General features: G+C 37.6%; 2 protein-coding genes across 7 annotated transcripts in view; one reads left to right on the top strand and one right to left on the bottom strand.

The window, feature by feature from the left end:
- Positions 1–10023, top strand: part of LOC113094730 (multiple epidermal growth factor-like domains protein 6) — a 32494-nt gene extending 22471 nt beyond the window's left edge. Inside the window, exons 15-34 of one of the 2 annotated variants that reach the window (XM_026260369.1) lie at positions 214–339; positions 1318–1449; positions 1627–1755; positions 2395–2526; positions 2599–2727; positions 2824–2952; positions 3242–3370; positions 3450–3578; positions 3719–3847; positions 3945–4073; positions 4174–4302; positions 4413–4544; positions 5448–5576; positions 5706–5834; positions 5958–6086; positions 7846–7974; positions 8085–8209; positions 8482–8611; positions 8692–8832; positions 8913–10023. In XM_026260369.1, the coding sequence (XP_026116154.1) occupies positions 214–339; positions 1318–1449; positions 1627–1755; positions 2395–2526; positions 2599–2727; positions 2824–2952; positions 3242–3370; positions 3450–3578; positions 3719–3847; positions 3945–4073; positions 4174–4302; positions 4413–4544; positions 5448–5576; positions 5706–5834; positions 5958–6086; positions 7846–7974; positions 8085–8209; positions 8482–8611; positions 8692–8832; positions 8913–8968 (2522 nt within the window). In that variant the 3' untranslated portion in view covers positions 8969–10023. Of the gene's footprint in view, positions 1–213; positions 340–1317; positions 1450–1626; positions 1756–2394; positions 2527–2598; positions 2728–2823; positions 2953–3241; positions 3371–3449; positions 3579–3718; positions 3848–3944; positions 4074–4173; positions 4303–4412; positions 4545–5447; positions 5577–5705; positions 5835–5957; positions 6087–7845; positions 7975–8084; positions 8214–8481; positions 8612–8691; positions 8833–8912 lie in introns of both variants that reach the window. The other variant, XM_026260368.1, reaches the window with a different exon arrangement.
- Positions 10024–12722: 2699 nt separating this feature from the next.
- The window catches only part of LOC113094725 (voltage-gated potassium channel subunit beta-2-like), a 33201-nt gene continuing 25207 nt past the window's right edge, over positions 12723–20716 (bottom strand). For 2 of the 5 annotated variants that reach the window (XM_026260346.1, XM_026260350.1), the window contains exons 7-15: positions 20598–20641; positions 20270–20356; positions 18937–18981; positions 17209–17294; positions 16367–16487; positions 16154–16248; positions 15109–15229; positions 13270–13358; positions 12723–12855 (exon numbers count right to left, since the gene is read on the bottom strand). In XM_026260346.1, coding sequence (XP_026116131.1) covers positions 12766–12855; positions 13270–13358; positions 15109–15229; positions 16154–16248; positions 16367–16487; positions 17209–17294; positions 18937–18981; positions 20270–20356; positions 20598–20641 — 778 coding nt within the window. In that variant the 3' untranslated portion in view covers positions 12723–12765. Of the gene's footprint in view, positions 12856–13269; positions 13359–15108; positions 15230–16153; positions 16273–16366; positions 16488–17208; positions 17295–18936; positions 18982–20269; positions 20357–20597; positions 20642–20716 lie in introns of all 5 variants that reach the window. The other 3 variants (XM_026260348.1, XM_026260351.1, XM_026260347.1) reach the window with 2 other exon arrangements.

Raw genomic sequence — 20716 nt, 5'->3', positions numbered from 1 at the left:
GGGAGTCGATTTGGCTTGCCTCGGCATTTCACTCGAAGCCTCTGTGGTTGCTTGACCTGTCCATTCTCTAGATGCTCAGTAGACTGTCTAGCCAATGTAAAATCTGGGTCCAGAAGCAAAAGCTGGTGTTTTCATATTTTTTATTAAACAAACAGTATTAGGTTTATATTACACTGTTCACTCTGTGAAAACTGTATGTACTGTCTTTTACAGAGTGCCCTGTAGGACAGTTCGGAGTTGGATGTTCACAGTCTTGTGAGTGTAATGGAGCTCCATGTGACTCAGTGACTGGAAAGTGCCAATGTCCTGCTGGGCAGACAGGAGAACACTGTGAAAAAGGTAAGAGAAACAGCACTGGACATCAATGAGTACTGCAAGCCAAAAAACAAGAAACCAAAGACAGGGAGTTGTAGAATGCTATCAAATAGTTAAGAGAGAGATTACAAGTGAAACATCATATTCACTTATTCCAAATTGATCTGGAATCCCGTTTACATGGTGTTTCATCTGAACCGAATTAAACACGCTGACCTCTGCTTTCTCTCCTTGCTCTGCACATGTTTAAAAGAGAGGAAAATTGTTTTGCCATTAATGACTCTTCAATCTGTTCTGTTTAGGAGTGGACAGGGTAGTTTAGAGAGGAGTATGATTTCGCTGTGATTTTGGAGGTCTAATATTAACCACATTTTGCTGAGCCAAAGATCACAGACATAACCGTGGTAATATATCACAGGACAATCCATTAGAGGAGTTCTCTCTCAAATACATAAAGTCATAACGAGCCGCGGTGCAGAAGGAGAGGAGCGAAGCCGTGCCAGAGACGACTAATAGCTGTTATTAATGAACAGTCAGTGGGTTCCAGCTGAGAGTGTGTGTTTAGATGCCAGGTGTGCTGCTGTGAAGCTGTGAGGACTGCAGTGTTGACAAGTATGAATAAGATAAACTTATGAAGAGTACAGAAATGCTTTGGTAAATCATAATTATGAGAAAGTTGAAATTGTGATATTGTACTTAACCATAATTATGGAATAACATTTTTAAATTGTAACATGCTGTGTCATAATTATGAAATTATGAGAAAACTAAATGATGACATCATATATGAGATAAAAAATGAAATTGACAAAGTAAACATTATGACTAAAAGTCATAATTATGAGATATAGTCAACATTATGACATAAAAAGTTACTTTTCATGTCAAAATTACACTTTTAACTCATCATTATGACTTTAATCAAAGTTACTATTTTGAAAATTACTATTTGTTTGAGTATCCCTTTATGAATTATCTTCTATACATTTTTTTTATGTTCAGAGTGTGAAGAGGGTCACTGGGGGCTGGGATGTGCAGAACTATGCCCTTCCTGTGATAATGGTGGATTGTGCGATCGGCAAAACGGCACCTGTGTTTGTCCACCGGGATACATGGGAAATCTCTGTCAGAGTGGTAAGATTTAATATTTAATTTTCATAATCTTAATGTATCTTAAGACCTCTGTTCAAACCAGACATCTGTCATGAGTTTAGAGTTTGTGTCACACATAAGAGAAAACATCTGTTGCGTATTTGTGTTTTTCAAATGTCAGATTTGAACTTACCTGTCAATAAACTTTATTTCTAACAGTCTGCCCATCTGGGCTCTTTGGCCTTAGCTGCCAGTTGCGCTGCACCTGTGAAAACAGAGGGCATTGCCACCACGTGACAGGTCTCTGTTCTTGCAAAGACGGCTGGATGGGACCCAACTGCGCAAAAGGTAAGGGCACACTTAGAAGTCACACTTCACTTAGATTTAGTTGTTTGTCTTGAACCTAAAGCAAACCCAGCAGCAAAAGCAAGTCGTTCAGTGATCATCCCAATGACACTGTGGATGTCATGGATGCCTCTTTGACATCTAGTACCTTCAACATTGCTTTAGACTCAGCTTTTACAAGATTTGTTATTCCTCAGCCATGCAACATAAGACTGAGATGTATGTAAGACTGACCTTTGCTGCTCACATTGTGGCAACTACCCAGTCTTGCCTCTCCATGCCCCATAAAATAACAAAATCCAGCATGCATCTGTTATGTATGTATATTTTTAATGCAACACCTTGAGTTCACCCAAAATGAAGCTCCTAGTAATGCCTTTTCACTGTTCTCTGCATTGGCTCATTTAATTAAGAGCTCATTACATACAATTCAGCCTGTACTTTAATAGATGTTACATCAGAACCAGTCAAACAGTCACATTCTTATTTCAGTGTAGACAAAGCTTTTGCAAAAAAATAAAACCTAAAATAAATGAGTTGTCTGCTTTAAATCTGGTTCTTTTACTTCACTCATAATGTGATCTCAGTGGTAGAGTGGGAATTCATTATTTGGTGTAATGGGGCATGTATTTTCTGTGGCAGCTTGTGAGGCGGGACACTGGGGGCCAAACTGTGCCAACCAGTGTGACTGTGGGAGCAGCGTGGCCAGCTGTGACCCTACGACTGGACAGTGCCACTGTGAAGCAGGCTACACGGAACCACGCTGTGATCAAAGTATGAGCAACCATTGCTATTTCCAGGGAACACAATTCTAGCCTTTTCTGATGTTTTCAATTTGTTTTCTAGAGTGTCCAGAGGGTTTCTTTGGCCAGGGCTGTCGCCACAGATGCCAGTGTGAGAATAAAGCAGCGTGCGAGCATGTGAGCGGTGCCTGTACTTGTTTATCAGGCTGGATTGGAACATACTGTGAAAAACGTAGGAGAGGAGAAGGGCTGAAGTTGGTTATGTGGTATAATATCACTAAAACTAGTCCATTTAACATATTTAAGTTAATATATGTATCTTTATCAGCTTGTCCGGAGGGTTTTCATGGTTTTGAATGCCAGCAGAAGTGCCAGTGCTTAAATGGTGGTCGTTGTCACCCCGTGACTGGAGACTGCCAGTGTCCATCTGGTCGGGTCGGGCCCCTTTGCAACACCAGTGAGTCATTTTACTGTGCTCAACATCCCATGACAATAAATGGAAACAAGGCGCATGTTCAAAGCATTCCCTTTGTCTTTCGTGTAAGGTAAAATTAAAGAAATAAAACAGATGCTCTGAGTTTGTGTGTCCATGGATCGGTACACTCACAGTAACGAATGCTGACACAACCTCATCCTGATGTCTGCCTTTGATGTAGAAACCTGGTGGCATTGTATTTCGGAATGTGTTGTAGTTCCTTGTTTATAGAGTTTCATAGTTGTCTGTATCTATATCTGTCTTGCTGTAGCATGTGAAGCTGGCACCTATGGCCCTGGCTGCAGTCAAACCTGTAACTGCCACAATAATGCCACCTGTGACCCTGCTGATGGAAAATGTGAGTGTGGAGCAGGATGGACAGGGAGCAGCTGTGAACAAGGTAGTGTGTTTAACAATTCAGTAAAGATTTAAAACTTAACTGAAAGTTCAAATGAAAGAGAAGTTTTTTCTCTCTCCAGAGTGCCCAGCTGGCTTCTATGGTGCGGGCTGCCACCAGCACTGCTTGTGCCAGAATGGAGGGTCATGTGACCGAATCAGTGGGCACTGCACATGTCTACGTGGATGGACTGGAGTGGCCTGTGAAAAGGGTGAGACATAAACCAGACATTTCTGTCACACAGCAATGTTTACAGAAATTCATATACCTGTGAAAATATATAGCCATTTTCAGATGCCAATGATGGTGATTTTGTTTTTCAAACATCTTGTTCCTGTGTTTTATGTTCAGAATGTGCTTTGGGACACTTCGGCGTGGACTGTCAACACAAGTGTGAGTGTGAGAACGGCGGTGTCTGTGACCGACAGAATGGCAGGTGCTCCTGTCCCGCAGGCTGGATGGGCTCACGCTGTGAGATGGGTAAAAAAACATCATAGTGCCTCAGTAGTCATCATAATGTCTGCTTAAAAAACTGACCTTGAAGAATATGTATTCTCATTCTGTGTGTTTTGATCAGCATGTACTCAAGGTTTATATGGTCCTGGCTGTAAGCAGCAGTGCAGGTGTGATCATAACGCCCCATGTCACCACATCACTGGCACCTGTGTGTGTCCCGCAGGCTGGAGAGGGTTGCACTGCGAGAAAAGTAATTTCCCCCAGTATCTATCTTGTTTTGTTTTTGTTTTCTGTTAGATTGCCCCCTGCTGGCAGATCCAGCATCCTGTAACTCATTTGTGCTCTTTCAGTTTGTTTACCTGGTTCATATGGGAAGCGATGCGCTCAGCGATGCCACTGTCCCCGCGGCACTTCCTGTAATCATGCTACTGGGGAGTGTGGCTGCCCTCCTGGATTTACTGGTAACGGCTGTGAGCGAAGTGAGTGCTGATCTTCTGATCTCATTACACTCCTGTTGAAATGTTTAATGACGAAACACTAATCCTGCTGCCCTGGATCTCAAAGGTTGTTTTGTTCCCCTGCTCTGCAGTGTGTCAGTCAGGTACGTTTGGACTGAACTGTAATCACATGTGCCAGTGCTCTGAGGTTAATCAGCTCTGTCACCCCGTCACTGGTGTCTGCTACTGTGCTCCAGGATATCACGGCAGCAAGTGTGATACAGGTGTGCCCTTCATGATCTTACCTTCTTTCATCTTAATAAATCAAGTACACTGAAATGTACAGTAAGGATTCAAGATGTGACAATATGGCTATGTGGAAAAAATATCTAGTAATTCATTTCTGAATACACCAGACAGGCAAAATATGATTTTATGTATTTGTATACAGGCACTGTTGTTTCGCAGGTGTCGATTTTTATTAAAACTAATGGTTTTACAAAAAGGTTAGATTAGTTACCGTGAACTATCAATGAAAACTACCTCTAAAGTTTTTATTAATCTTAGTTAATGTTAATTTCAACATTTACTGATACATTATTAAAAGTTGTATGTTAATATTATTTAATGGACCTGAGCTATCATGAATGTATTTTTATTAACTAATGTCAGCAAAGATAAATAAATACTGCTTATTGATAGGAAATTTAGGTAAGTTAATGCATTAACCACCTTTAACTAATGGAACCTTATTGTAAATTCTTACCAAACTAACATTCTTTTTTTTAATCTTTTTTTTTCTTCACATTTTTTTCAAACACCTTCAATATATAGATCTTTGGCCTAGATTATTAAAATCGAAAATTATTAAATTAATTACGTCACAATTCAGTAAATGAAAATTCAGTAAATGTGGCATCATTTCCATCACAAATAAAACTTTCTTGCGTGTAATTTTCAATCAATCTGTAATTGTTAAATTATGCATGTTATTCAGTTATATGTATTTAGGATATAAAAGCTTTGAAACTAGACAAAGGAAAATGTTTAAAAGAAATTGGTATTAGTGGCCAAAATGGCTAATGTTGAAGAAACATCCACATGCTGTGAAGTTTTAAAGATGTAAATCGTTATTACTTTATAGATCACTGCATAAATGTCGTACCCATGATGCCTTGTTGTTTTAGAGTGTGCGGTAGGCCGTTATGGTCCCAACTGTGAGCAGGAGTGCCAGTGTCTGAATAAAGGAGTGTGCAAGACCACCACTGGCACCTGTACATGCCCACCGGGATTCATTGGACCAAACTGCAATATCAGTCAGTCATACTTTTACAATTTATATATATATATATATATATATATATATATATATATATATATATATATATATATATATATATATATAAAATGTTAGAGTAATCACTAACAGGCTGCTCTCTCTAAAGCTTGTCCATCAGGGCGTTACGGGCAAGACTGTGCACGAGTGGCTTTGTGTGGTGAAGGGGCCAGGAGTGATCCGGTCACTGGCAGATGCGTGTGCAAAGCGGGCCAGCGAGGGGAAGACTGTGGGAAAGGTCTGAATGTATTGAAATTGAATATTGAAAATGTATGAAAGGTCTAAAGTAATGTTTAAGGGACTGACTAATGTTTGGCTGAGTTTGTATGAAATAATGCGATGAAGAGTTATTGTCTCTCAGGTTGTCCTAAGGGCTGGTTTGGTGAGGACTGTGCCCAGCGCTGTGACTGCAGTAACGGAGGACTGTGTGACGCGGTTACAGGAACCTGCACCTGTGGGCTCGGCTGGACAGGAAACAGCTGTGATAGAGGTCAGCTGATTGTGCACAGTTCACCCGAACATGGACATTCTGCTAATTCAGCTTTTATCAATACAGTTAAAACACGGTGTGAACTGTGGATGCACCGAAATCAAAATTCAAGCCAGTATTGATAAAATACTGCCAAAGATAAATTTTATCTAACATTGATTCTAAAATAAATGAAATGATTTATTGATAAAATATCTGGATACTATTTTTATATACAGTATATTAATAAAATAAATGGTTAATGAAATACTATATTAATACTATAATATGACATATATATTGATGTATAGTATGACGTATAGTATGAAAATGTATAAACCCGATTTCAAAAAAGTTTGGACACTGTACTAATAGTTAGTAAAAAAGGAATGGAATAACTCCCAAATCTCATAAACTTATATTTTATTCACAATAAAATATAGATAACATATCAAATGTTGAAAGTGAGACATTTTAAATGTCATGCCAAATATTGGCTAATTTTGGATTTCATGAGAGTTACACATTCCAAAAAAGTTGGGACAGGAGCAATAAGAGGCCAGAAAAGTTAAATGTACATATAAGGAACAGCTGTAGGACCAATTTACAACTTATCAGGTCAATTGACAACAGGATTGAGTATAAAAAGAGCCTCTCAGTGTCTCTCAGAAGTCAAGATGGGCAGAGGATCACCAATTCCCCCAATACTCCCCCCAAAAAGTGGAGCAATATCAGAAAGGAGTTTCTCAGAGAAAAACTGCTACTGTAATGGAAATCACAATGTGGGCTCAGGAATACTTCCAGAAAACATTGTTGGTGAACACAATCCACCGTGTCATTCGCTGTTGCTGGCTAAAACTCTATAGGTCCAAAAAGAAGCCATATCTAAACATGATCCAGAAGCGCAGGCCTTTTCTCTGGGCCAAGCCTCATTTAAATTGGACTGTGGCAAAGTGGAAAACTCAAAATCAAAATTTGAAGTTCTTTTTGGAAAACTGGGATGGCATATCATCCGGACTAAAGAGGACAAGGACAACCCAAGTTGTTATCAGCGCTCAGTTCAGAAGTCTGCATCTCTGATGGTAGGGGTTTACATGAGTGCGTGTGGCATGGGCAGCTTACACATCTGGAAAGGCACCATCAATGCTGTAAGGTATATCCAAGTTCTAGAACAACATATGCTCACATACAGACGTCTCTTTTAAGGAAGACCTTACATTTTCCAACATGACAACAGCAGACCACATACTGCATCAATTACAACATCATGGCTGCATAGAAGAGAGATCTGGGTACTGAAATGGCCAGCCTGCAGTCCAGATCTTTCACCCATAGAAAACATTTGAACATTTCATAATGAGGAAGATGTGACAAAGACCTAAGACAGTTGAGCAACTAGAACCCTGTATTAGACAAGAATGGGACAACAATCCTATTCCTAAACTTGAGCAACTTGTCTCCTCAGTCCGCAGACGTTTGCAGACTGTTATAAAAAGAAGTGATGCCACACAGTGGTAAACCTGGCCTTGTCCCAACTTTTTTGAGATGTGTTGATGACATGAAATTTAAAATCAACTTATTTTTCCCTTAAAATTATACATTTTCTCAGTTTAAACATTTGATATGTCATCTATGTTGTATTCTGAATAAAATATTCAAATTTGAAACTTCCACATCGATGCATTCTGTTTTTATTCACAATTTGTACAGCGTCCCAACTTTTTTGGAATCGGGTTTGTAAATAAAAGATGATTAAATTCTGTTTAAATGTGTTGATCAGAGTGTCCCAGAGGCCGATATGGGGCTGACTGCAAGGAAATATGTGAATGTAAAAATCATGGCACCTGTGACAGAGTGACGGGCGAGTGTCACTGTCCTCCTGGGTACTATGGACATCTCTGTGAACATGGTGAGAGAAAACAGCATCTGTTGCAGCTAATTTTGCATCCTGACCAGTTTAATCCGTTTTGTAATGATTCTAATTCAGGTGTTTTTTTATATATATATTTCTATCAAAAGCATGCCCTGTTGGTTTCTATGGACATCGCTGCCAGCTTTTATGTGACTGCCGTGCCAATGCACCTTGTGACTCTGCAACTGGCCGCTGCCTCTGTCCTCCAGGTTATCAAGGACTCCGCTGTGATAGAGGTGCAGAGGATATCAATATCAATAGATCAATCTCTGAAGAAAGTTTGAAAAATCATTGACAATTTAGCAAATGTCTTTACTGTTCCTTTCAGTCAAATATGCATCCTTGCGGAGTAAAAGTACTGATTTTATTGTATTTTTTATTGATAAATAGTCTAATCTATATATCTGTATGTATCTGTAGTATATATGCATACATATATCTGTACATATGTATGCACACATTTATTATACATGAATATTATGTAAACTGTATGTTTATATTTCAGAATGTGATCCAGGCAAATTTGGGCCTAATTGTGATCACAAATGTGACTGTGACGGAGACACACCATGTGACCCTGTCAGTGGCAGGTGTCTGTGTGCACCTGGGAAAATGGGATCTCGCTGTGATATAGGTAAGCCGAACACGGAATTTGTATCACTTGACTTTTTCTTTAGTCATTTAGTCAAAAATGTCTTTCTGCATTCCCGTCAGACTGTGGAGTGAATCGATTTGGACCCGACTGCTCAGAGAGATGCGAGTGTCACAACGGAGGTCAATGCAATCCACGCAATGGACGCTGCACCTGTCTCAACAGCTGGGTCGGACCGAGCTGTCAAGAGGGTCATTTCACTGGTAATTCACAATAACCTTCACTTTTTACAGCAATCTCAAATAACAACTATCCTGTGTAATGTTTTTTCTTTTTATAACAGGGATCATGTCTAGTCAGAATACCAGCAGAAGCAAAAGGAAGGACTCATCAGTATAGCAATCTCACAGTTTCAGTAACAGACACCGAAAGTTTCACTGACAGTAAACTGACCTGGCTTGAATTTGTGAGTGGACTCTTGGCTAAAACTGAAGCCTTGTATCTTTGAACACAAAGGGCCACCAAACTGTCACATGACTCTGACAAGGACAAACTCTTGTGGCAGTTAAGGTGGAGACATCCTTTAGTTAGTCAATAAATAATATACTTTCTCGTGGAAAAGTGGACAACATGGTGAAGACTATTCATTTTGAAGTTCCTCCTGGATGAGGACATATTCCAAGTTTTTTCAGCGTCAGTTCTGCTCAGGGAGATTGAACTTCCTGAAGACTTCAGTTTAACTCTAATCAAGAAAAGCACCAAATCAAGGCCTTCGCTTCACCTGAAACTGAACTGAATCTCAGTCACTGTGATCTTAAACAGGGCTTAAAGGGATAGTGCACCCAAAAATCAGACACTTGCTATCATTTAAATAACCTCATTATATGGTTTGGGATCCATTTAACCCCTACGCTACTTAAATGTTAAAATTTCTTTTAACATTTAAGTAGAATGTTGCACAAAATTGAGCGAATCTGTTACTAAGGTGTATAAAGTGTGGTGTTGATGATGTCCATATTTCAAAATTTTTCAAGTAATCCAAAAACATGAAACTGGATGAATACTGTATGAATGTAAGTTTTATGTGTGAATTATTGTGTACAAATTTATTTGAAAGAAAACTGTACTGTAAACCTTATAATCACTATGATTCCCGTTATACTGAACCAGTGTTTTGTCCTTTTATGGTTTTTGCTATAGATTTATTTTTGTACAGTACCTTCTCTACGTAACTATGGATTTGTGAAGTGTGATTTGTATTCTCAGTGCAAACTATGAACTCAAAGAAAATGTATATTTCAATATTTCTGCAGCTAAGGAATGGCCAAAGATTTTTTTAAGCAACCCTGGCAAACATGGTGGATGCTTTTTCTTTGTTTTTTAATGGTTACATTTCTGAAAGTGTGCACGTGTTTTATTCATGATTAAACGTCTCTAAGGGTTATAGAAATAGATGTAAAATTTTTAAAGAATGTTTTTTATAAACGCAGTTAAGAATTATTTAGAAACCTAAATGCTTATGTTTTATTAATAATAATAATAATAATAATACATTAATACATTAATAATACAATAATAATAATAATACATTATTGCCACCCTGTAATGCTCTAAAATAATTTAAAATAAAATTTTAAGAGGGAAATGATAACAAACATAATACACATTTACACATATTTTGGACACTTAATAAATAAATGTATCCCCTCTGTTTATTTTCAGTTGTTTGAAACTGTACATATTTTTTCTTCAAGCACAAATGTTATAAGCAATAATTGCCAATGAAAAAATAAATGAAGGCAAATGTGATAATGGTCATTAAGACCAGTATAGTATAGTGTATATATATATATATTTAGATTATATACATGTTATCAAACCATTCCATTGTGTATCTACAGAAATCACCATAACTTAATGCATATCTGTAACAGTAATGGTCATAATACAGTTAACGAAAGTCAGAATTATAGGTTATACAAAAAAAAAAAAAACAGTAGTCTTATCAAATCAGCTTTAAAACATCAGATTTCCTGTACATACAGTTACTCTTGGACTATTTTTTTTATTTTTATAATTTTACATCAAAGTATTCAACTTAGGCTCCTTCTATAACAACCTCTGTCCTTGCAGGGTGGAAAAACTACATTAACAATGTCTCATTCAATGATGTTTATCTTCCACATAGCTAGACTGGTAAAACGGGTTCATTTTTACCATCTAATAACTTACAAGATATTATGAGTTCCTGAGCAAAAGCAACCCACTAACATTTAAATGATAGATGCAGCCTGACTCAACATATGGACATTTATAATGACCCTCAGCTAAAGGCTAGAGAAGTAACGCCTTCCACTTCTATCAAATCCTGTAGTCTTTGGTTTAAGTGCTACTTCAAAAAGCCTTACAAATAATAATCTCTCTGCTTTTTTTCTTGCTTAACAGTATATTGGACAGATTTCCTCTCCTAAGAATTAATGTAACTCAGACGACAACCAAAACCCTAATAAGATGCATTACATTCCAACTACAGTCCAACACTTTTATACCCAGCCAAGCATAAGCATTGCTCTACACTAAAATAATAGGCCCTTATTAAAATTCATTATCATGTACATGCAGCCAACTGTATAGCAACTCCTTGAAGATGTTAATGCATAAATTCAGTAAAACGTCCATTCATATTGGAATGAGTGTCAGAATATTTTGAACCGCCTTGATATTTTGTGAATGTATTTAGGCATTTATTTTAAAGTTAATAATTATGATAACATAAATGACCACATAAAGCCTCAGCTTACCCACACCAGCTTATGCTCTCCATTCACCACTGACGGTTTTGAAATGCCATAATGCATAAACATACAGGGTTCAGATGAAACATGCAAAACAAATTGTTGCCAGCACTGAATATTTTGCATTAGTACTAAATAAGGCATATTAATCTAGTAATTCTCAGACATCAAATTAACACTGTCCAAAACGGTCTTACTTGTTTGAAAATGTCTAAAAGACACATCTGGAATTACGTTTCATGGAAAACACATGCAAAATAACTTGCACTGCCTTGCATATGTTAGTGTAAATTATTATTGATCAAAAGCAATAGTTAGTGTAAAGCCTTTTTCGAATGAGTAATTTAATGTAGTAGGCTAATATGTAGTAAGCCAGTAGAGGGCGCCAATGGATGAAATAAAAATAAAAATAATTAAATCAATAGTAACAGCGATTTCCACATACATCGAAAACTACTTAAAATAAACAACATTCAAATAACATTTGAAACAGTAGGTCACGTGGTCAAAGCTTGTACGCGTGGTTTGGAGGTAACAGAAGGGAAGCTCGAGCACAGAAGTTTCTTTGGTTTTCAGCCCGAAGCATCGATGACAAATGAGCACACAGACCACCTCTCAACTACTGTCTCTATACACTGTATAAGCTCATCTTAGAAAAGGTTTTAAAAGTAAAAAGAACAATGAGTTTACAAACACTTTCTGATATTGCACATTTGTTGAGGCCTGTATTCGATCTCTATTTAATATGTCTTACAGTCTCACAACCCAAAGCTTTATACAGTATTACTGTGTATGTAACTCTAATGGCTTCCTCTGTCTATGTTTAGAGCTAAAACACAGTCAGAATTGATATAGCTTGCAGTATAAATGAGGTTTTCTAAACAAGCACTAGATTGGCTAACAATTTTTATATAAAACTAGAGATGAGTAACATTAAATGCATTATTTAGTTTGTCCAATCATGTAACTTTCTGCATTCACCAAACTGCTTCATAACTTCCTGTGAGCTAACAAGTGTATTTGTTTTCCAATATGTAGGAAAAAAAGCATGTGCAATGGCCAGATCTCATGCATTTCTAGAGTAAGTACAAATACTGCTTTTCTTAGATTTTACTACAAGGGGACAAAGGCGAGGTGGAAGCGAGTCGCTGCCTTGATTTCAGTGGTTTCTTGTTGGTTGGAGTGGCGTTCTGCTTACTGAGCCGGCCAAGCTGATTTGTATGTGAGCATGCTTCCCTTCTGCCCGTGCGGTTCTTGGCCTCCTCTCAGGCTAATGTCGGCAGACTTCATGTAGTGTGTGAGTTGGCTTCTCCTGCAGGACCTGTGACAGTGCTGGTCCCATGTGCCAATGTTTTTTCCAGTCAAAGCTCAGAGAAAGAAGCACTGTCACTGGCTTTCCTTTTAAGACCGGTAGTCCTTTTTACTGTATGGCTTGTTGCCTAGGATACTGTCCACTTCATGTATAATTGATGATGATAATTTTGGAAGAACCTGGAAGAATACTGGGTTTAAGTTTAATGTGTTTTTAATGTTAAAAATGCATTAATAACAACAAGCACGTGTTTTTGTATATTGAGAATTTTCAACATATAGTTGGGCTGCATGATTAATCTGTGATGTGTTAATGTGGTCGCCGTGATTTTGCCAAGTAAATGTATTATTCATATTTTCTAAATGATTTTATTATAATTAGATTATGTATCCTATTGATTAATATCGCAAACATTTCTGCACAAAATGTTTTTGCAACTACAATTTGTATCAAAAATGACCTAATGCTCATTTCCACAGCTTGCTACATCACATTGTTCTTGTGCCATTGCTGTTTGCAAAATCCTCAGCATCAGCATCATCTCTAGAATGTAAAGCTCTGTTGATGTATGTATCCTGCTGTGAGCGGCTCACCTGAATGGCTCCTATGTTCTCCATCAGCTGTTCTGTGCTGGAGGCCCCCAGCAGCACACAGCTCACCCCCTCATTCCTCAGACACCAAGCTAGAGACACACCAAAGCACAGACACTTCACATCTCTCTAAACAGTCCACAGAAAAAGTCTAGAACTGAAAATGTGAAAGCCTCGGGTAAAAGAGCTAATTCTAGATATTCGATTCTTTGAGGAGAGAAGAAAGCAATTCAGACCTGTGTGCTTTTTATATAACCAACAATGTCAGAACACTGAACAGAAAAAAGACAGAGGTAGGTGTACTTGACAGAGTGCTAACGTGTGGGCATTAGACTTCAACTAAGCAGTTACCGCTAAAGCAGGCGCACTTTAAATTATAAAAATAAATTTGAGTTTTGTTCCATTACAACAGATTCACATGAGAAGCGTATTTTAGGCTCGTATTTTCAGCTATTAAACAAGTTAATGCATGTTCCTCTTCTTACTGTACAGTAAATCCACAACATTTTTAGCACTGAATATCCCGGTTTCAAATTCAAACTGAGCTGAACTTTGTAGTTTTAACAAACAGGTTGCAGAAAGCCACATCTTATTAAAACCATCACACCACAAGAACAGACACACAATCACATCAAGTGCCATTGTATCTGGCCTCACTAACCTACTGAACCCCTGCTGATACGCTGACCTTTACTGCTCTCTTAAATAAGGTTATACAGTATAAATGATTAGCATGGATACAGGTGACAAAACCTGAAGCAACACAGGCAAACCTTGTCTGAAATGTTGCAATTCTCTGTGCTGTTTCCCCTTTGACGAATGATTCCTGTATCTAGTTTTCTTACTACTAAAGGCTTGGATACACTACATGGCTTTTAAAACCTAAACAGATCTGAACACACTAGGCATCATCCGCTTGCTGACTTTGTAAAGAAAAACTGTGCATCATACAGTAAACGGCTAAAGATCGTATTTCAAGTCATTCCAAAGAGATATGAAGGTCCTTGACAGAAGCAAGAGAAATATAGACAATGTGTTCTAAAATCAGCAGAAAATATTATTTGATATTCTCCAACTGCATATAATCAAAGTCTAAAACTACAATAAGTCTGTTCCCAATGCACACTACGCAATTTTCAGTGAAATCGGTCAATGCCAATCGGCCAAAATCTGCAGACTGTCTCTGGCTTTTGTCAACAAGCATCGACTCCTGCAGAGGCCAGGCTGCAAATTGCAGCAAAAAATCTGAGCAAAAGTTGTCCAGTGCATTCCTGCCTTAAAGGGACAGTTCAACCAAATAAATTCTGTCATTAATTACTCACCCTCACATTGTCCCAAACCTGTAAGACCCTCCCTCGTTCATCTTCAGAACACAAATTTTTTTAAAATATTTTTTTAGGAAATCCGAGATCTTTCTGACCCTGCAGCAAACTAACCCTTGAAGTGCCTTAAACAAAACAGTTCAAGCTCTTATGAATTACGAACCATGTAAAATTCAACAAATACAGATCCTCTAAAAAAAAATAAAGCTTTTTGATCCAATAATAAAAATGTCATTACAGTATTTACCAGCATGACTTAATAGGGCCATATTAATCAACATTGCATCAGGTCAGTAAATAGACCATGATTGGTAACCTCTGATTGGTTGGTCGGATTGATGGAAGTTCAGGAACAAAAACAAACATTAAACAGACACAAGACTGTCCAACACAAGACCTCAGACAAAAAGACACACGATAGAAGCAGGAGACAAGGACAGACAGCCTGTCCTGAGCTCCAGGCAGGCAGACAGACAGACAGACAAGAAGAGAGAGAGCAGCAAAGCCCGGGCAGAATTACCGATGGCCAGCTGGGGCAGCGTGCAGCCCAGCCGCTCCGCAATGGCCTGCAACTCTTTCAGCTTCGCCTGCTGACGGCGGCCTTCCTCACTCAGGATCTTGTCCTTCAACCACTGGTAGCCCTGTTTCAAACAGACAGCACACACCTGCTCAGAGAGCTACACACCACTGCTGATGAGCCACAGGAACAGCTGCTGGAAATTCATTGTGTTTGTGGAGTAATGATGGAATGGATGATATCTGCACACACAGCCACAGGAACATGAGCGTTTTATGAGCGGGTGCTGATGGGTACCAGCTGCCTAAAGGGGGTGAACGTTATACTTCTCAAACTTTGCTCAACTGATCATGCTCCGACAAGGAATAGGACAGGGCTATGTTGTAGATATAATTATTAAGTTGCATAATGTTGTCATTTATGCCATTTGCTGCTAGATGAAAGCACATGTAATAACAAAAACCCTGCATGCTGTAATTTTTTTTCCATGGATCACACACAAAAATAATTTTCCCATACACTACTGTTCAAAATTTTAATGGTTGGTAATATTTCATGTTTTCTGAAAGAAGTATCTTATGCTCACCAAGACAAAGTACAGTAAAAAAAGGTCATATTGTGAATTAATTACAATTTAAAATAAATGTTTTTATTTTTGTTTTAATACAATTTAAAATGCAATTTACTATGCATAGTATTGTATATAAAATCATTCAGAAATCAAAAGCACTCAATGGCTGTGTGTAAAGATATGTATAGAAAAGGCACTATATCACAGGAAAAAAAAAAGAGAGGAAACACAAAAATGTTTGTGCATTCATTTACATGCATGGGCAGATGAATTGGAACACTTCGCAATCAGATAAATGGTAGAAAACAAAATCCCAAAATACAAATGAAAACGCAAGCGGGGCCTTCATTTAAAACACACACACACACACACACACACACACACACAGTCATCAATGAAGAAGACCACCGACAGTCAGGACAGTCAGGACAGACCAACAAGAGCACTGAGAGACTGTAACACATAGCCGAGGAATACCTTGAGAGACGCTCTGGAAAAAGGAGGCACACCGCTGTCATACTTTCCTGAGATGATCCCACAGGCCAGCGGAGACCACGTCATGGCGCCCACACCTGCACATACACCACTGTGACATACTACGAACCAGCCACCATCACAGCAACTCTGTTACTTCATTTCATTTTCTGAGTTTGCAAGAAAATGAAGCTTCTCTAGTGAAAACACACACACCGATCTTATGGAAGAGTTCAGGCAACTGTACTTCCACCTTCTCTCTCTGAAACATGTGATATTCGGCCTGTTCACAGACCGGTGGGATCAGGTTAAACTGCCGTGCCACGGAGTACGCCTCCTGAAAAACATACAATAGTACAAACAGATTCAGAGATGCTCCTAATAGAACAAATCGGTTTATATATGAGTGTATTTTTACTTCATTTCAGGTTTAATTCAGTGTGTTACTTAACTTGCCCTGTAAATGTACGCATTTTTTTAAAGTAAATTCTATGTCAGATTTTTTTAGGGCATTAGCCAAACAACAGAGCAGATGACATCAGGACAAAAATATTTGTATTGTGACCATGAATTAAGATATTAGTTCTCATGACTAAATTTGGGAACTAATCAGTACAATACAGCCATGATTTACTAAAATCAGGGAACCAATTAGTAAAACATGCCAGGATTTACAATAACAATGGAACAAATTTGCACAACATAGGAACAATTTACTAGAAGTAGTGAATGAGTTTGTGTGACCACGATGAACTAACATGAGGAGATAAATATGTATATCACTGATTCCTGAGAAATAATGTTTTTAAAATATTTTTTTTTTATTATTGACACATTATTTATACATGTATATATTTGTAGAGAAAGGTCTTAGCTAATGAACCGTGTAATTTTTTTTTTTTTTTATTACGTGAATTAGCATAATGCTTATTCAAAATACGCTTTAATGACAGAAACTGAGATGCTGAAACAACCCGAATACTTATTATATAATATTTATCTCACTGAAAACAATCTTTTTGAATGTGCTAAACAATTCCCTGTGCTTCCAAACCCACCATGATCTCCATGGAGCTCCAGCGGGACGTGCCCCAATACATGGCCATTCCCTGGTTAATCACGTGGGTCATCGCTCGGACCGTCTCTGCCAATCACAATATTAACAATCAAAGTCTGGACAACATTTAGACATTGAAGGACCGAGGAACAAAAGCAGATGCGATCAGAGAGTATCTGACAGAGAGGAAGACAGAAATACGCCAGAAATAAAACAAGGACGAATATAATGGTGAAGTAATAGAAGAGGAGCAGAAGTAGATTCTAAGAGAGCAACAAAGGCCATTATTCATATTTTCTTTATACAAAGTGACAGGGCATAAGAAATGGCCTGAAGGTTATGCATCTTATAATAACTCTAACTCAAAGAGTTTCTCAGTGGGTGGAAAATTAATCAGGACTTCATGACATCTCCACTTCATAGACATTTAGCAGAGGAGCAACTTTCCACAGTCCAGCCTACAATTTTCTTCATGTCATGAGATTATTATACACTGCTACAAGTATATACCCTATTATAAGAAAGGAGCCAGATAAAATGGATAAAAGAAAACTATGTTAATAATAGAACATATGTGTCAAGTACTATAGAGGTGGCCACCATATTTTGTACATTGCAGTAGTTTCACACAAACATTAATTTAAGAAGCAGTCGCAGGTCTCCCTCCTTCAGACTTCAATTCTTGAAAAGTTTTGATTAGTAACACTTTAAAGGATTCCAAAAACGGCTCGTTTAAAAATGCATTGTGTGGATCTATAGAGTCCCTTTTTTATAGACCCACATTAGATGCCAATATATTTAACGTGCTCCTATTCACATCATTTAATGTTTCACATTTCTGTATCTTATAGTTTAATGATGAGGCCACAACTACAAGAAATACATATTAACATAAACTGCAAAAAAGAAAATGTATACATAAATAAACATTAAAAAACATACAATTACTTATTACTATTATTTAGTAGGTAAAAACACTGCAGGCTGGAAAGGACAGCATGCACAAATTAGTAAACCAAATTTACAATCTGAAGACAGGCTATGTGCTATGTGCAATTTACCAGTGGGATCTGCTATCAGCATTTGTCTTTTTTAAGATTTACGAAAAATATCACTGTAAACCATAAGCAGACAGAGAGTAAATATCAAAAAAGACTAAATACAAAGACAGACACAAGCAAAAAAGAGAGCAGTCGCTTGCAATAATAAAATATTCACATGCAGGGAAGGTGAGGACACTGCAGTCAATCATCGTGCAAAAAAAGAAATAAAAAATATTACAAAATATAAGGCTAAAGCAAAGTATGAGCGGAAGCAGGTTAAAGTGCTACTATGTATTTAATTATTAATCTTTCATTATAATATGTATGATATATGCAACTGTATTGAACTATGTTTGAACTAAGAGAAATGTATAATGGAGAAGATATTAAAATGGAATGAAAATGCATAGTAAAAAAGAAAAAGGATAAAAAAAACAGACACTATAGTCAGTCAGTAAGATGCAATGACCTACTCCAAATTTCACTTGCAAGATGGACAGGATAGTCAAAGAAATCAATCATTCTACAGCATACCAGGTTTAAGAGGAACTGCTGGAAATCTTCAGCATTTTATGGACACGGTCAGGTTTCTCACACCAGGACAAGAGGGCAAACTATCACAAATCAAAGCCATAAAATGCTTTTGGAGACAAGAGGTCAAAACTCTTACTGAGGGTACCATGTACCTTCTATGATGAATGTTCTTGATTTTGAAGTGTTAAATGGATCTCCTGGTGATAAACAAACAAACAAAAGACTGTGAGGAGGTTACCACTCAGCAAATGGAATGAAATCTCTGAAGAAGGGGGAAAAAAGGCCGCAGAACTGGACCAGAGCGGATTCTGCAAACCCCAGCGTAATGGGACCACGCTTGAACTCTGGAGGTCTGTGCACAAGCATGAGCAATCATGTCTACATGACCATGACCTCAGATGCATCATGCACAGTCTCTGACATTAATCAATCTATCCACATACCCCTCACAGCTGTACAGCATGTTAAGTTGCTTAGTTAAGTTAGGCTCGAATAACAGCATCCGTAATATGTTGATTACCTCAAAATTTCCTTTAGACTCATCCCTCATTTTCTTTAAAAAAGGAGGTTACACTGAGGAAGTTAAATTGGAATTGAATGAAGCAGATTTTGGAGGGTTTAAAGATAGAGAGATGTGAAGCTTATGATTTTATAAGGGCACACATTTTTAATTAATTGTAACATTTATTTCATTTAAAGAAAAATGATTTTTTTTTTTGGGGGGGGGGGGGGGTGCAAAGTTGTTTAAATTTTAACATTAATCTTCCATTTTAAATACCTAACTGCAAGTAACCTTGTTTTAAAGAAAAAAGAGGAACAAATCAAAATGAACTTTTGTGGTAATGAAAAATTTGACACAAACGACGTTGATGGAGCTTAACTTATATTCCTTTAATATCTCACCATTCTTAAGGAGATCATTATCAGCCAATTCAGGCGAAGAAAATCATATTGATCTGAATCAAATAAAATGACCGTGCTTTAGTGCTGTGAATATGCTATTTAAGTAAGCTAAGTTCTTTCATTCATGCTGCTTCAGTTGTTTAGCCCCTCAAAACTCTACTGTGACGAGATGTAGGTGTACTAGTCCGTTTAATGCATTTGTAAAACTCTCCAAAGCAAGAGCATGTACGACTAAATTACAACTTGACTCAACCATTAAATGCATAACGGATGCAACTGCTGTGATGCAAAATTTATCATCTTGACAGCACACTTAGACAACATGCTCTGTTCACTGCTCCATTCACTGCTCCATTATTGTATATGACGTTGTAGTTTATTACAAAATGAATGGCATGATTAGTCGATTTATGGAACTTTTGCACCTAAAAGTTAAACAACTCTGCCATTGGTCTCAATGTGTTTGATCTCTTTTATGTGTTGAGAGCTGTGAGGCTGGTCTGATACAGTCCCATGTTTCAGTGCAAAGCAGTTAAGTGAGTCAAAGATGATAAAACTATCCCAGCATCCCATCAAGCATACCTTCCATTGGTGTGTTGGGGTCAGGTCTGTTAGCAAACACCACGTCCACATACTCTAACTGAAGTCTCTCCAGTGACGCCCTTAGACCTGAAGGTCAGAAAAACAAAGTACTATTTCAAACCGAAATAAGTAATTTCTTACATGTTAAAGTACATTTTCTTATCTATTCATTTCCGACTGGTGACTAGCACCTCAATTATACAAAGCAGCATTAAATTAGCACTGTACAAATCTTGAATGAAGATCTTTATGGGGTTAAAACATGGCATTGTGGATTTTTGTATTTACAAGTTAAAATGCAATCATGAACATTTCTAACTAGTCTTACCCTCTATGATGTGTTTCCTAGACAAGCCCCTCTCTGTTTCTGCTCTGAAAAATAAACAAGGATTTGACGTCTACACACTGAAATATTATAAACTTGAATGATTCTTTAACTTGTATTTT

Source organism: Carassius auratus, unplaced genomic scaffold (assembly GCF_003368295.1).
Source record: "Carassius auratus strain Wakin unplaced genomic scaffold, ASM336829v1 scaf_tig00215416, whole genome shotgun sequence".
NCBI classification, from domain to species: Eukaryota; Metazoa; Chordata; class Actinopteri; order Cypriniformes; family Cyprinidae; genus Carassius; species Carassius auratus.
The sequence above is the reverse complement of the archived record's forward strand: the minus strand, read 5'-3'. Positions and strand labels throughout refer to the sequence as shown.